At 41.0% G+C, this 13191-nt stretch overlaps 1 protein-coding gene across 5 annotated transcripts in view; it reads right to left on the bottom strand.

The window, feature by feature from the left end:
- Positions 1-13191, bottom strand: part of LOXHD1 (lipoxygenase homology PLAT domains 1) — a 146430-nt gene that overhangs the window by 48560 nt on the left and 84679 nt on the right. For all 5 annotated transcript variants that reach the window (XM_074932653.1, XM_074932654.1, XM_074932655.1 and 2 more), the window contains 5 exons: positions 11581-11762; positions 8602-8718; positions 4319-4481; positions 1610-1764; positions 574-783 (listed from right to left, as the gene is read on the bottom strand). In XM_074932653.1, the coding sequence (XP_074788754.1) occupies positions 574-783; positions 1610-1764; positions 4319-4481; positions 8602-8718; positions 11581-11762 (827 nt within the window). The remainder of the gene's footprint in view (positions 1-573; positions 784-1609; positions 1765-4318; positions 4482-8601; positions 8719-11580; positions 11763-13191) is intronic.

Here is a 13191-nt window from a genome sequence, read left to right as displayed (position 1 = left end):
TAATTTTAATTGGTGCATATACCTAAAATTCCAATTAGCTATATTAGCCCGATAAAGCAATAGAGAACATGCAAGTAGAAAGGGCGTTACACTAAAAAACATTTGTTGTTTTGAGTGGTACCAAACAGACCAGACTTTTTATGTCTGGCAGTGGTGGAGGAAGGAGCTGAAAAGATAAGCCCTTCCAGTCTGGTGAAGGTGAAGTCAAAGGACGTAATATTTTGGCTTGAGGACTTTGAACAGCGGGGCCTATAACTAACCTGCTTTGTGGGCACAACAAGCAGAGCAGCAGGGAAATTACTGTGCATCAGCAAGGTACTCTGACTCTCAGCTGAAGGGTTTCACTCAGACTCCTTGAATTTGTTGTTGAAATTGCAAATCACAGAGCTAGTGATACTGAGCTGAGAGTGGCCACACTTCCAGCACTTGCCTGAAAATCAGCAGTTCCTTCTGGACAAGCCAAAAATACCTAAGTCCCTAACGAGCTGACTTGAACTTCAATTAGACATTCAATCATTTTATTTTTATTAGTAGCAGTGGGTAAGGGATCATGGCCTTGAGCAGTAATCATACCTGTTCATAAAGCGTACGGTCTATTTTTTTGTCCTCTTTCTTTTTAGAGAGCCAGCGCTCACACAGGAAAACGAATGATTCCTCTGTTGTCTCATCCAGGATCTCTACTTTTTCCAGGAACCAGTCAGGACTGAACATGCTATTGTCGTGACGAATCTTGATCTTGTACAAAATGCCAAGGTCCACAGCCTGTATAGTAAATGTGTCCTCCTGCAGAGTGTTCAACAGCAGTTGCTTCTGTTAACAAGCTCGCAACAGATCATCTACTGGACAAAAGCAGACGGAGACTACAGAGCACAATATGTGTTTAAATTCCATCCTACATGACGGTGTTTGGTTAAAAGCTTTGCAGCTGTCTATAGAGGAATAACTGTATGCTAAAACTGTTCTGAAAGGAAGCATTTGGAAGCCTGTTTCTGCTATGAGGGGAGCTGCACAAAAAGTCAATTTTATAACCAACTAGAATATTAAATTCCTGGAATTTTATATCCTGGTTTTCAAGTCTGAGTATACTTCCCTTTCTAATCCAGTTAGATTTGTATGGACAATACAGATAAAACAATCTTTGCCATCATTATATCTGAGTATCTCCATAAGAGGCTGTGAATATGACTCACGGACTGACCACAGAGGTCAAACACAGCTACAGTTTAGGTCCCGTCAATTTATCATGATCTGTGGTGAATTAAAATACATGCTATGTATGTCCTAATCAGTTGCACAGAGGCTGTGGGAATGAGAGACTTCGGGTTTTGTGGGCTCTCAAATCTGCAGCTAGCAATTCAAGCCAGTTTATAGGGACCGAGCTCATAATTTGTCTACCTGTGACTTCACAGAAACATCTACCCTTTTGCTGCACTGCCTGTCAGTTGTAATACCCAGCTGACAATCCATACAAAGCATTTTAAGAGGTAATGGACATGGTAAACGGAGTCAATCAATTCATCCCTCATAGGAAAACTCAGCCTATAAAGGCAGTTGTGAACTTGTTAGGTTAAGGACTGTGAAATGGCTGTATGTACTGTTGCATTTGTACCTGTCCTCTTTCAAACTTGTTGAAGTTCGTCTCAGATTTGCTAAGTTTTCTCTCTCCTGTGTCCCCCAGATCTCCGTAGATATTTAGGAAAACATTAGCATCTGTCCCAGCACCATAGATATCTCCAGTGAACACGCTTATCTTGTACGTGTGAACTGCAGAAAGAAACAGAGGTATGATTTCTGGCCAGGTGAATTATGGAGGCCTGTCTTAGATCCTGAATTTACCTAAGAAAATGGTCACCAAACTTTCTGCCATCACTTAGTTCTTGGAGGTTTAAAATCCCGTACACTTTATCCTTCCAGGCTTCTGGTAATGATCCAAAGGTTGGGGAATCACTGGGCTGAAATTTGCTGACTTTCCTTTTTTACATCTAATCAATGCCTGTGTATTGCTTTGATCACCTTGTGCACAGTTAAAAATGCAAAGAATCACTGTGCTTATTGCTGGATGCGATGTCGATAGAGGTGAGGAAACTCAGCACCTTTTCATACTGAGGCTCAAGGGACATACATCTGAGAACAAGTGATTCAGTGTTGTGAATTCTTAATACTCCATATTCCCCAAACAAACTCCAGGGATTCAGATGTGCAATTACTACCAGAGTTAATGGCATGTATCTCTATAAATTCCCCAGACAGAAGAGAACAGGTTTCTGGGTCCTTCTGCTGAGACAGTATTTAATTAAGGAAGTGTTGGAGCTGTATTGTTTAAGTACCTTTTCTTTTTAGCTTGCTCAATGATGATCCAATAAAACCTCATCAAATCTTTAGTAATGTGCTTTACTGAACCTGTTAAATACTCCTATTTTTATTTTGCTACTCATTTCTCAATTACACAGGAAAAACAAACAGTTTCCTCTCCAGGAAAACAATTAGGAACTGTACAAGTCTCTGATTACCCTGGTGGCATACAAGCCCTAGAGAATGCCTCCTTGCAAATCCCAGGGCAATGCAAATGAGGAAGAGGCACAAAGTTGCAGTTAGGATTCTTCTTTGTACTTTAACAGCATCAGAGAAAGTATCTATACTGTCTTTTTTCTTCTGTACATAGCTTTCCCAGTAAAACGGGTCCTATTCTGCTTCATAGCCCATGAAAGATTTCTGTCGATTTCTCTAAGAAATGGATCGTGACCATGCATCAGACGAGGTGCAATGCCAGGATTTCTGATTTGTCTCTTGACAATACGTTCTACAGAATTATAGCTTCATTTTTGTGAGACAACTGCCACATGAGTAATAAAGGAAGGAACGTATATAGTCTAATTAGTCAGTTCATTCCTTTTTGGGTTTTGTTTGACAGTTCTGGAGACCTTCAGGACTGAAATGCTGTCTACTATACAAAAAGATGATCTTCAGAATAACCACAAGCTGATTCTCCATTGTTGTTATTTCAGTTGTGTCACTGCCCAAGATGTATGCGAACTCGTAGAGATGCAGAAGATATAATTTCCATCCCATATATTTTATACCTAAAGCAGAAGTTCCCAAACTTAAGCCTTACTCCCAGCCAAAAGAAACCTTCAGTTATCCAAAAAAACAATTCCGTAGATTGTAAAGCTTATTTTAAGGTTTCCCCTTTAGAAGGAAAAAATGAGTCACCTAGGTTAGTTAACACATGGTAACTAATGCAAGGTAAAGAAACAGAAGTTAGTAAGTTAAAAAAAATACTGTGCAGGCATGTAGAAGTTGTGCCACTTACTAATTGATATTAAAACTGTCTTTGCCTCCGCAGGAAAAAAAAAAATCTACTACGAGCTATCACGTAGTTCCTAACAGGGGAAAAAGTACACCTGTCTCTTCTAAAGGCACACCGCAAAGGCTCCAGCCTTCCTTACAGCAAGGCACTTACCCTGGGCAATGGAAAACACTTAAAATCCATATCAATGCCACCCTGACAATGGTGTACTGTAAATGCAAATGAAACTAGGAGAGAAAATAAACAGGGAGAGGAATGATTTTCTCTGTTGAATCATCTTGTTGCCAGATGCAAGAACCAAGAATGAAGATGGCAGCTGAATTCAATTTGCTTTGCTCAGGTTGTAGGAAGGTTCATGATTTCTCTCAAGGGCAGTAGGATCACGGGGTGGGAAAAGGAGGTTCTAGAGGAAAAAGAGTCAGGAGCAGCAGGGCACACAGAGAAGCAATGAATCTGGGATGGAACTTTAATTCTTGTTCCGTTACTTCAGCTACCTGGAGAACAAAAATGCGAACACTTTATTCTCCCCCCCCAGAGACACTTTAATGGGGTGAGAGTGGCTGCCTAGAGCCACATTTTTAGACAATGTCCATATGTACCTGAAGAGCCATATTAAAAACAACTCTGGGATGGAAAAGAAGCAATAAAACAGATTGGTAGGGTAGGAAAGGAAGGGGCAGAGTGCATGGGACAGGTGAAGTTGGGCAAACAAATAAAGATGTTTGCAGAGTCAGGAAAACAAGATGGAAGAATTTTGTTAGGCATCGGAGGAGACATGCAAACTATGCCTGTGTGAAAGGGTGTCTGGCAGGTTTATAAATGCTCCATAGGAAAATAATGGTATTATTGCACAGAAGTGCTTTAGGCATAAGAGAGAGCAGACAACAAAAAGGGAAAGAAATTTGAACGGTTGTACCAACATTGCATTTGGTTGAACCACACATTCACAAGTTTTGTTCCAAAAAATCAGGTGAACAGATGAATTTCTACCTACTCCTAGGATTGTATTACCTTCTAATGGGTCATCAACTTCTTCCTCTATCTGCTTGAGCGTCCCATCCTTCATGAGTTTCTCAGTAAAAATATCAGATGGTACCAGTTCTCTGATAATCTCACCATCATCTTCAGACTTTGCAAGCCATCTTTCACACGGAAATGTGACAGTTTCTGAGCCCTGAAGTAAACATGACAGAGATAATCTCTTCAAAACAACACAAACATATGTGAGCATTTCCCCTTTGAAAAAACTCTGACGTGCAGACAAGGATTTTCAACTCATGTATGCATGCATGTTCATGTAGATGCGGACCTGAATAGTATATCGAAATATATTTTCTCTAGAAGGAGGACATCTAAGGACTGTGATTTGAAGCTCTGAAAGTGTTAGCAGAGAAAAGTATTCCCAGGGGCTGCATGAGACTGGCTGTATGATCCAGTAGGTCACTGCCCTTCCCAGTTTTCAACCTTGCAAATTCCTAATCAGGACTGCACCATTCCCACTGAAGCCCTGTTTTACTAAGAGTCTGCAATCCCTCTTCAATCCTTATTCAGGCAGCATTCTCTTTGAAGTCAGTAGGGGGGCTTTTCTGAGTCAATACTTCAAGATTTTGCCCTATAATTCTGTCTCAAGCTGGTATCCAGGCAATTCCCATACGTTCATTAAGAGGAGAAAAATAACGATTTAATTTTTGATCTTTTGTTTTGACTTCACTTTGGTGGAAACAAATATGATTTCTATCATCAAGCAAACAAAAACAATAGGACATGTGTTTTCCACTTGGTAAACATAATCAATCCCAGACTACTCATTAAGAACAGACTCCTATAAGGCCTCCAGAATGGTAAGATGCAGGCAGATTTCTGTGTGTTGGGCACCCCAGGCTATGTCTCCATAAAGAAAGGGGCATGAGCCATCATGCAAGCTGCAGAGCCCACAAGCCTGAACAGGAAAAAAAAAGTTAAATTCAATCTCACAGTAACTAAGGGAATCATAAAAAAGGCCCTTTTCTTACTGACAACTTCATTGTTTCTCTCCTAAGTAGCACAGGGTCTTCCTACTGTTTCTAGTACTCTGTGTGCCATCACTTTCATGTATAACACACATATGAATACTGTCGACTTTAATTACTCTCATGTGATTATTTATCTAACTAATGCTGGGTCCTTTCTTCACTGTTTTTACTATTTAAATATGAAAATATTAATATATAGTAAAAGAAGGTAATAGCTCTCACTGTAGCAATACTGAATATTGTTATCAGTGTGTACTACTCTCTGCCTGCCTTGAGCTGCCAAGGGGAGCTGCTATTGGGGAGCAATAGTTGTGCAGAGATCAGAGGTGCACCCTGGTCCCCGCTGACCTGAAAGGCACAGGCCATCCCTCCACCACTCGCAGATCCCAGGAAAGTTGACCTGTCAGAGCTGAACCCCTCCAGGGGGGTTGTGTGATCAAGTGTCTTGAGTCTGCAGCAGAATCATCCTTTGAACTCACACAGCCCAAGTCTTCTGCTGTCAATAAAACACTTTTTCTCCTCCTCTCTGCTGCTCCTGGCAGTGCTGCTGTTTAACCCCAGACTTGCAATGTTTAACTCGATGAGGTGATTTGGAGCATGACTCGTACAAAACGGTGTCAAACAAAACCAGCAGCACTTCAGGTGATTTCAAATACTTTACTCTCAAGTGTTATTTGTGCTGTATAAGCAAAACGCAGCTCCTAATGACTGGCCACACCGCTACTGTCTCCTCATTTCTGCACTGGCTGTCTGACCACGTAACCTGTATTATCTCACTGTATGTCGAGATGATGAACGGTGCTCGTCTCCCACAGCCTGGGAAGAGAGGGCTTTCCAGAACAATGCTTCAGTGCTGAAACTCCGCCCCTGGTTGAGATCCCACTTCATTCATGTCTCTTGACAAAGCTTCTAACTGCTCCTAAACATTCATAATGTTGGCTGTACATGCCATTGATGTGAACACTGTTTATTTGGTAATAGGATATCTAGGGACTCGAGTGCCTGCACACTGGGGCATAATGTGCAGTTACTGCAAGAGTTAATTGTATCATTGTTGTTAATCACCGTGTCGTTGCCACAGTTTTTATTGGAGTTTCCTTGTTAGTGATTGCATTAATATTTAAGTGACATAAAGTGCACTGTTTTGTTACCCATGGTAAAATCCTCTTGCAGCTCCAAACAGAATTTGTTTCATTAGAGTCTGAGTCTGGCCCTAAGCTCGAAGCAGGGTATGATAGTGTGCTAAAAGTCAGTGCTTTGCCCTTCTCCAAGTTGTAACAAATGAAATATAATTATCAGATATAATTGGCATGCCAAGACAGAGCTTTATTGGCATGCAACAATCCCAGTTTCCTACCCAAGTGCTTTCAATTTAATCTGAAAGTTACTGACCTCATTTTTCTTTTGCAGCATTACAGATACATCTAGACACATCTTAGCAGTCTAATCAGGTAGCACAGCTTTTAGAAGCATTGGCAGCATATTGCTATCCTGTGGCAGGTCATAATATCCTGCGGCTGATCAGCAGCATCACGCCGCGCTCTGCTTTCTTCTCTTTTCCCATGCCATAATCAAAAGATCGGCAGAATTGTAAATCTCTCCATTTTTAAGTTGTTCATGGTTTTCGTCCCTTCCTCCACCTTCCCAGGCTTCTCACCATCTGTCCTTCAAAGCTGCTGTAATGACTGCAGAGTCATGCAGCCCTGAGACCCTCTCTGGGATAATGGAAGAGCCCCCAAACATGGAGCGCTAGGGAGCTTCCCAAAGTGTTCTCTTAATGGTAGGTGTAGAAAAAGGCGGCCCAGGAATTTCTTTTCCCTTGCACCCCCCTCTTCATCTTCCCTAGCCTATGACCAATAACAATATCTCCAAAAACAAGGTCATCTTGTTCATTACTTAACAAAGCTGTACAAGGCAAGGGTTAATCAATACACAGATAGAATGTCTGATATTATAATAACAGACTGGCAAAAAGGTGGTCATGAGAAACAACCAAAGGGTATTAGCTTGTGAAGAAGCTTGTACAGGAGGAGACAGACTTGAGCATGGTATGGAAGGTTCAAGACAGACCTTTGAGTTGATCATGAGGCAAAGAGAATAAAACCTATCCTGGAAATTTTGAAGGAGGAAACAAGATGAGAAGTAGGTTCACATGATTGAGAAAGCCATGTTTACACCAACACTTGATTTTAGAAGTCACTTCAGGAGGGAGTAGACCTGAGCATTGAGGTGGAGACCAAAGCAGACATCCATTCGGAATAAGCGGAACAAAGACAAGACAGAGGAGAAAGCCTAAGTGTTCCTCCAACTGCTGCTCCAATTCTGAACTGGTTCTTAAGAGGTGTTTTTCTTCTGAGCTTCCCTGAGCATCCTGTTCCTACAGCCAGCAGCTGAAAGCAGGGCTGAGGAACAGTTTCTTGTGTGGACAAGATCAAGATGACGAGTCTGGCTGCACTGCCTTAATCCTGTTCACATGTGCAACCAAAAGTCCTAGAACTTAACTGGGATGGTTTTTATATGAGTGACTCTGGGACTTGTGCTGACAGGCCTTTTGCTTGTCTTAATTGTACTGGCTCCCTGCATTTATTCTTTCAGAACGAAGGGACTCGTTAAATTATTTCTTGTCCATGTTTAGCAACAATATTTTTCATTTTAAAACGATACACCCACTTCCCACTCCCTTCCCTGTGACTGTTCAAAACAAAACTACACATGAATATTCGAAGCCTTGGCCTCTCATGTCACCCAAACGCACCATTATCTAAGTTATCCTTGGGCATTCTGGGATGTCCAGTGACAGCGCAGCACAGGGACATCCGCTCACCCATGTAATTCTTTAGCTGTATTTGCACAGCAATGGGTATAAACTCAGGAATCTCCCCTCTCATTCCAGCAAGCAAGTCATGGTAACATTGCCTCCAAACCCAGCAGGCAGATCGCTACTTCACAAAAATATAGATAGAGTTGAGAAGCAACATCACTGCTTTGCTCCTATCCACTGCCAGGAGGAAATAGCTCTATTCTAGTCAAAATGTACAATAAGAGCAGCATTTTTTAAAAAGCAGTGACTGCTCTTGTAATAAACATCTGAAGAATAAAACATGGTAATACGTGTTTGCTGTCCCCAGATCCCCAAGCTCTAGCAAGTTCATTAGTGTGCATTGTTCTATAGGGAGTAATTTTTCACTGTTAATCACGCTTTGTATACTGAAGATGCACTTGGGGAAATGGAAGCGGCTGCTAATGGAAACATATTGCAGAGTGCTGGGATTCACAGCCTACCTTTCCATTTGGCAGCAGTCTCCGAATCGCCACACGGTCCAAATGCCATCCAGAGTTCAGTCCTCCACCCTTGTGTCCTATGCGAATCTTTTCGATAATGTCACCAACATCCTCCAGCTACAGGAAAAAAAAAAAAAAAAAAAAAAGAAAAAGATTCTGGCATGAACAAAAGGTGACTTTTGAGACACTACTTCTTTGGCTTATTTCCTCTTTGTCCAGGCTGTATGGAAGGGGAGCAAATATTAGTGTTGGTGTCAATTATGCCCTAACTTGCATTTCAATGAAAGGGTTTCCCTGAACTTCTGTTCCAAAAATGGAGAGAATCTCACTCTACACAAATTATCCACCTTATGACATAGGCTTGGTTGCACAGCAGCAATCCTGAGTCTCAGGCTTCTCTGGATGAGTGGGAATGAAGGTAATTTTTTATAAATTGCAATGCTGCTTCATCTTAAATTGTTCTTTGAATATACCTTTTCTTTTTAAACACTTATGTGCACCCTTATAACACTGGGAAAATAGCTTTGAAGTCAAAGTACAATATGAATAGCCTAACATTTCATATTATCTCTCTCCTGTTCCACCACAGAATCCCAATGCTATTCTGAGAAAGTCAACAGGATGTCTATCTTTTGAAGTGGTTACTGGTTTTTAATGGCTCACTTTATGACTTGAGTAATTTGTTACTAGTTCATTACCTTTAAGTCACCTCCCTTCCAAAGGCTTGAACAAGAAAAATCATGTTTAATCCTCAGTAACAGCTTTTGGTTATTTCAGTGCAAGCTTTCATAAAGTAGGTCTTTAAAAAACCAAGTTGGACAAAAACTTCTTTTGCACATAGAAGCACGCTGAGCTGTCTTTCTGTCCCATAGGGACTTGGAGTCCTATTTTCTTGGAAACATGAGAAAACTGAACATCTCAATTTGCACCACTGGAGACGACTCTCTTCTTCTCTTCCTAAATGACTGAATTGCCCCATTCTGAAGACACCAGTAATTTTAGAAGACTCCTCAACTCAGTAAGACTTACTGCACTACTCAAGGAGTTCACACTCTGAACAAACTGGGTTTGACTTCATCAGCCTTGCCCTGTCTTTAGACAGCATAAATGTCATTGCAAAATAATTAAATGATGCAAACTAATTTCTAAAACCCGTGTGTTCACACAAGTACACACTAGGGGAAAATTATTTTCTGCTCTTTTCTCCTGTCCAAATGCTCATCTTTTGATGAGGCTTTAAATCAATACATAGCAATAAAGTGATGCTTGACCGGTAAAGATCCATGTCAAAGAAGAAGTGGACTTTATGCTACTGTAGGCATCTCCAGCAAATCGTCATTTGGGAGCACACCTGAGACTAGTCTCTAATCTTCTTTGACTCTTTTGCAAAATACAAAATAGTACAGGCAGTCAAAAACACTAAAAAAATTGGTCAGTTCTCAGATCATGTTTCCTGAGATCCCCATATTGTTTTTAAGGTTTGTTGAACTCCAATTTATGGCTCTACACAAGTAGGTGAAAGAATAATGTTTTTTGCTTCATCCCCATCTCCTGCAGCAAGAGGAACTGGTGAAGAAAGAGTGAAGTTTGGGAACAGGTTAGTATGATATTATAAATCTGGAGAATAAACTGTATTTTCACTTGCTTCATCTAAGAAAAGTACTGATGTATTAGACTCTACCAAACCTAAAATAAATCTTATGGAATAAAAGAATAAAAATAAAACTCGGTTTGAGATTTATATCTATGAATTAATGCAATCTCTATTACAAAAAACTGTGTGGAAACTCCACCAAAATAAGTCTCATTCTTTGTTTTTAAGGAATCTCACTGGGGATTTATTTTATGATTCAAGCCATACAACAACAATGTGGTCTGGAAGCATTTTAACTTGTTAAAAATTCAGTTTAAGGTTTGCCTTCAATTACAAAACCACACAAAACTCAAAACACAGAGACGTTTTAAGGTCCTCTATGAAGTTAGTGTAACGGCATGAAGCAGTGCCAAAATGATGGGCCAGAGCAGGACTGCCTATATTTTTGCCTCTCAGAAATCCTCAGCAACGAGAACACATTATGAATAGGAACTGCTGAATACTGTAGATGTAAATGAGCTCACTCACTGATGTGCACTGGCTTACTATTTGCATACAGTTGTGCAAACACTTCAGGAAATATGGGGTAAGATCTTTCATAAAGCTGGCCCCAGGTATTCAAAAATCATGATGTTTGCAGCAAAGTAATGGTCTCTCTGTTCAAGGATACGGAGAAAGAGAGCATGATGCTTAGGTGGCCACAGAGTTAGAATAAATGAACAGACCATCCACTCAAATGAAGTGCTACGTAGTGAGCACCATGGACCAGCCACTTTAATGTGATCTGCTGAAAGAGGAACGTGAAATGATGCTACTGTACCTTAAACTCAAGGCAACTAGTTTCAGTGATAGTGCAAGCATTGGGTTCCTGTTACCTTTCAAAGTATTGCAAATTGAAAGAGAAAGCTAATATGGAAGCAAATAAGCGTGATAAGGAGAGGTACACGTATTAGATCCAGCATCCATGGAGACTGATACCCTCTCTTTGTCAAGCATGGTCTAGGAAGTGGAAGATGCAAAGACCATCCAAAGTGTCTCTCAACTTTACCTGGAAGGGCAAGCTTCCACATCCATGTACTGGTACATTTCAGTGCCATGATAAAATTGCACCAGCCTCTAAAAGGCTTAATATGGCATTAGGCCACTAGGGATTAGGGGCCCCATTAGGGTTTCTGCATGTTGTTACCTTTGAGTTGCTGCGGACTGGAAGTCAGTGAGAAAAGATTTGATCCCGTACACAGTAAGTCAGTTGCAGAACCCATATTCTTCAAGTAAAAAGGCTGAATATCTTTCCCTAAAAGATGAATAGTTCCTACTTCGCTCCATTTTCTCTTCTTAATTCCCTTAGGGCAACCTAATAAGACAGAGAGCATCTTTGATCTTACCTCCACAATGAACTGATTCACCGAGTTCCTTTCAAAATACATCCTTTGCTCTCTCTTGTTGAGGCACAGGGATTTCTGCTGAGTGCAGATTCCATCGCTTCCATAGAGAACAATGAAGACATCTGCATCCGTGCCAGCTCCAAAGATATCACTGGTGTAGACTGTAATCTCGTAAGGAACAACTGGTTTAGGAAATGGCAGGAAATTAAACAACAGAAGTCAGTAAGCAGCATACCAATGCACCAAAGAACATTTTAATGAAACAAAATCTGGATTAGAAAACTCAGCAGCTAAAGAAGACAGGGTAGGAATCACACAGAGCAGGTCAGTACTCTGAGAATCCAGAGAAATTTCCTTTAACCCTATAAGGAAAATTGACCTTGATGCATGTTCGTTTACTGAGGTTCTGGGGCTAATCGCATGATCAGAAAGCACTCTGTGTTTATACCTGTCATCTAAAATTACTGAAGCAGGATTTACTTCAACAGCTCAAGTTTAAAGCAAAGCATGTGCACTCACAAATTTTTGAGAAACAAGGCAAATGGATGAAGCTAAGCCAACTGGAAGCAGTGTATAAATATTCAAGATAGCCTTACTGATAAAAATTATCCTATTATTTTCATTACTAGAAAAGTGACATAAATCAATCATAAGGAAAAGAAATAAAACCTTCTGCTGTCCACTCTGATCTAGTTTTCTCTTAGTACCACCTTCTCCGTAACACCAAGGCAAACAGGATAAATTCGTACCAGATCAATGGTGAATGCAGAATAGTAAGCATCAAGCCCCTAAATACTGTTATTCTGTTCCCTTGGTTTCTCCAGAATGTTCCATGACTTGAAAATCTGATGCCCTCTTTTCTATCTTCACAGCTTCTCAGAACTGAGTCTTGCTGGAGCGTGACTCATACTTGCTCAGGAATAAGACTGACCCAGGAATAAGACTGGGACTCTATTCCTGACTCTGCTACAGATTTGCTGAATATCCTCAGTTTCCAAAGTGAGATGGTGTTTAGCTCACAGAGTAAGAAACCAGTGTTCAGATGTCTGCACAACAAATAGGTGTGCCCATCTCCAGATGTAATCACTAATGTCAATGCGGTTCGAAGAGCCAAAGAAGCAAATGCAGGCACCTTCCTCTGGGTTAGCTTACCATTCTCCAAATCCACCCTCTGTGAATGACCTTGATGATAACGGTAATTCAGACACTCCACTGTCATGAGAATGTAAATTCAGGTGTGCCATTTGGCAAACTGAAACCTGTCCCTAGTCTCCTTTAAATCTATCGTGGTTTGAACCTGGCTGGCAGCCGAACACCACGCAGTCACTCGCCTATCCTCCCCCTGCCCGGAGGATGGGGGAGTCCAATTGGAGGGGTAAAGGGAGACAGTATAATATTTGAAATAAAATATTTCAGATATTTAGAATAAAACAAAACAATAACAACAACGGGAATTACAAAGGGGTAATGCACAATGCAATCACTCACCACCCACCGACTGATACCCAGCCCGTTCCCGGCCAGTGATCCCAAAATACCAAGATCCTGCAGCTGCAATCCCGGAAGCAAGAGAGAACCCCCCCTTCCCATCCGCCCCTCCTTCATATCCTG

Source organism: Athene noctua, chromosome Z, assembly GCF_965140245.1.
Source record: "Athene noctua chromosome Z, bAthNoc1.hap1.1, whole genome shotgun sequence".
Classification (NCBI taxonomy): domain Eukaryota; kingdom Metazoa; phylum Chordata; class Aves; order Strigiformes; family Strigidae; genus Athene; species Athene noctua.
This window is presented reverse-complemented; position numbering and strand designations above follow the sequence as displayed.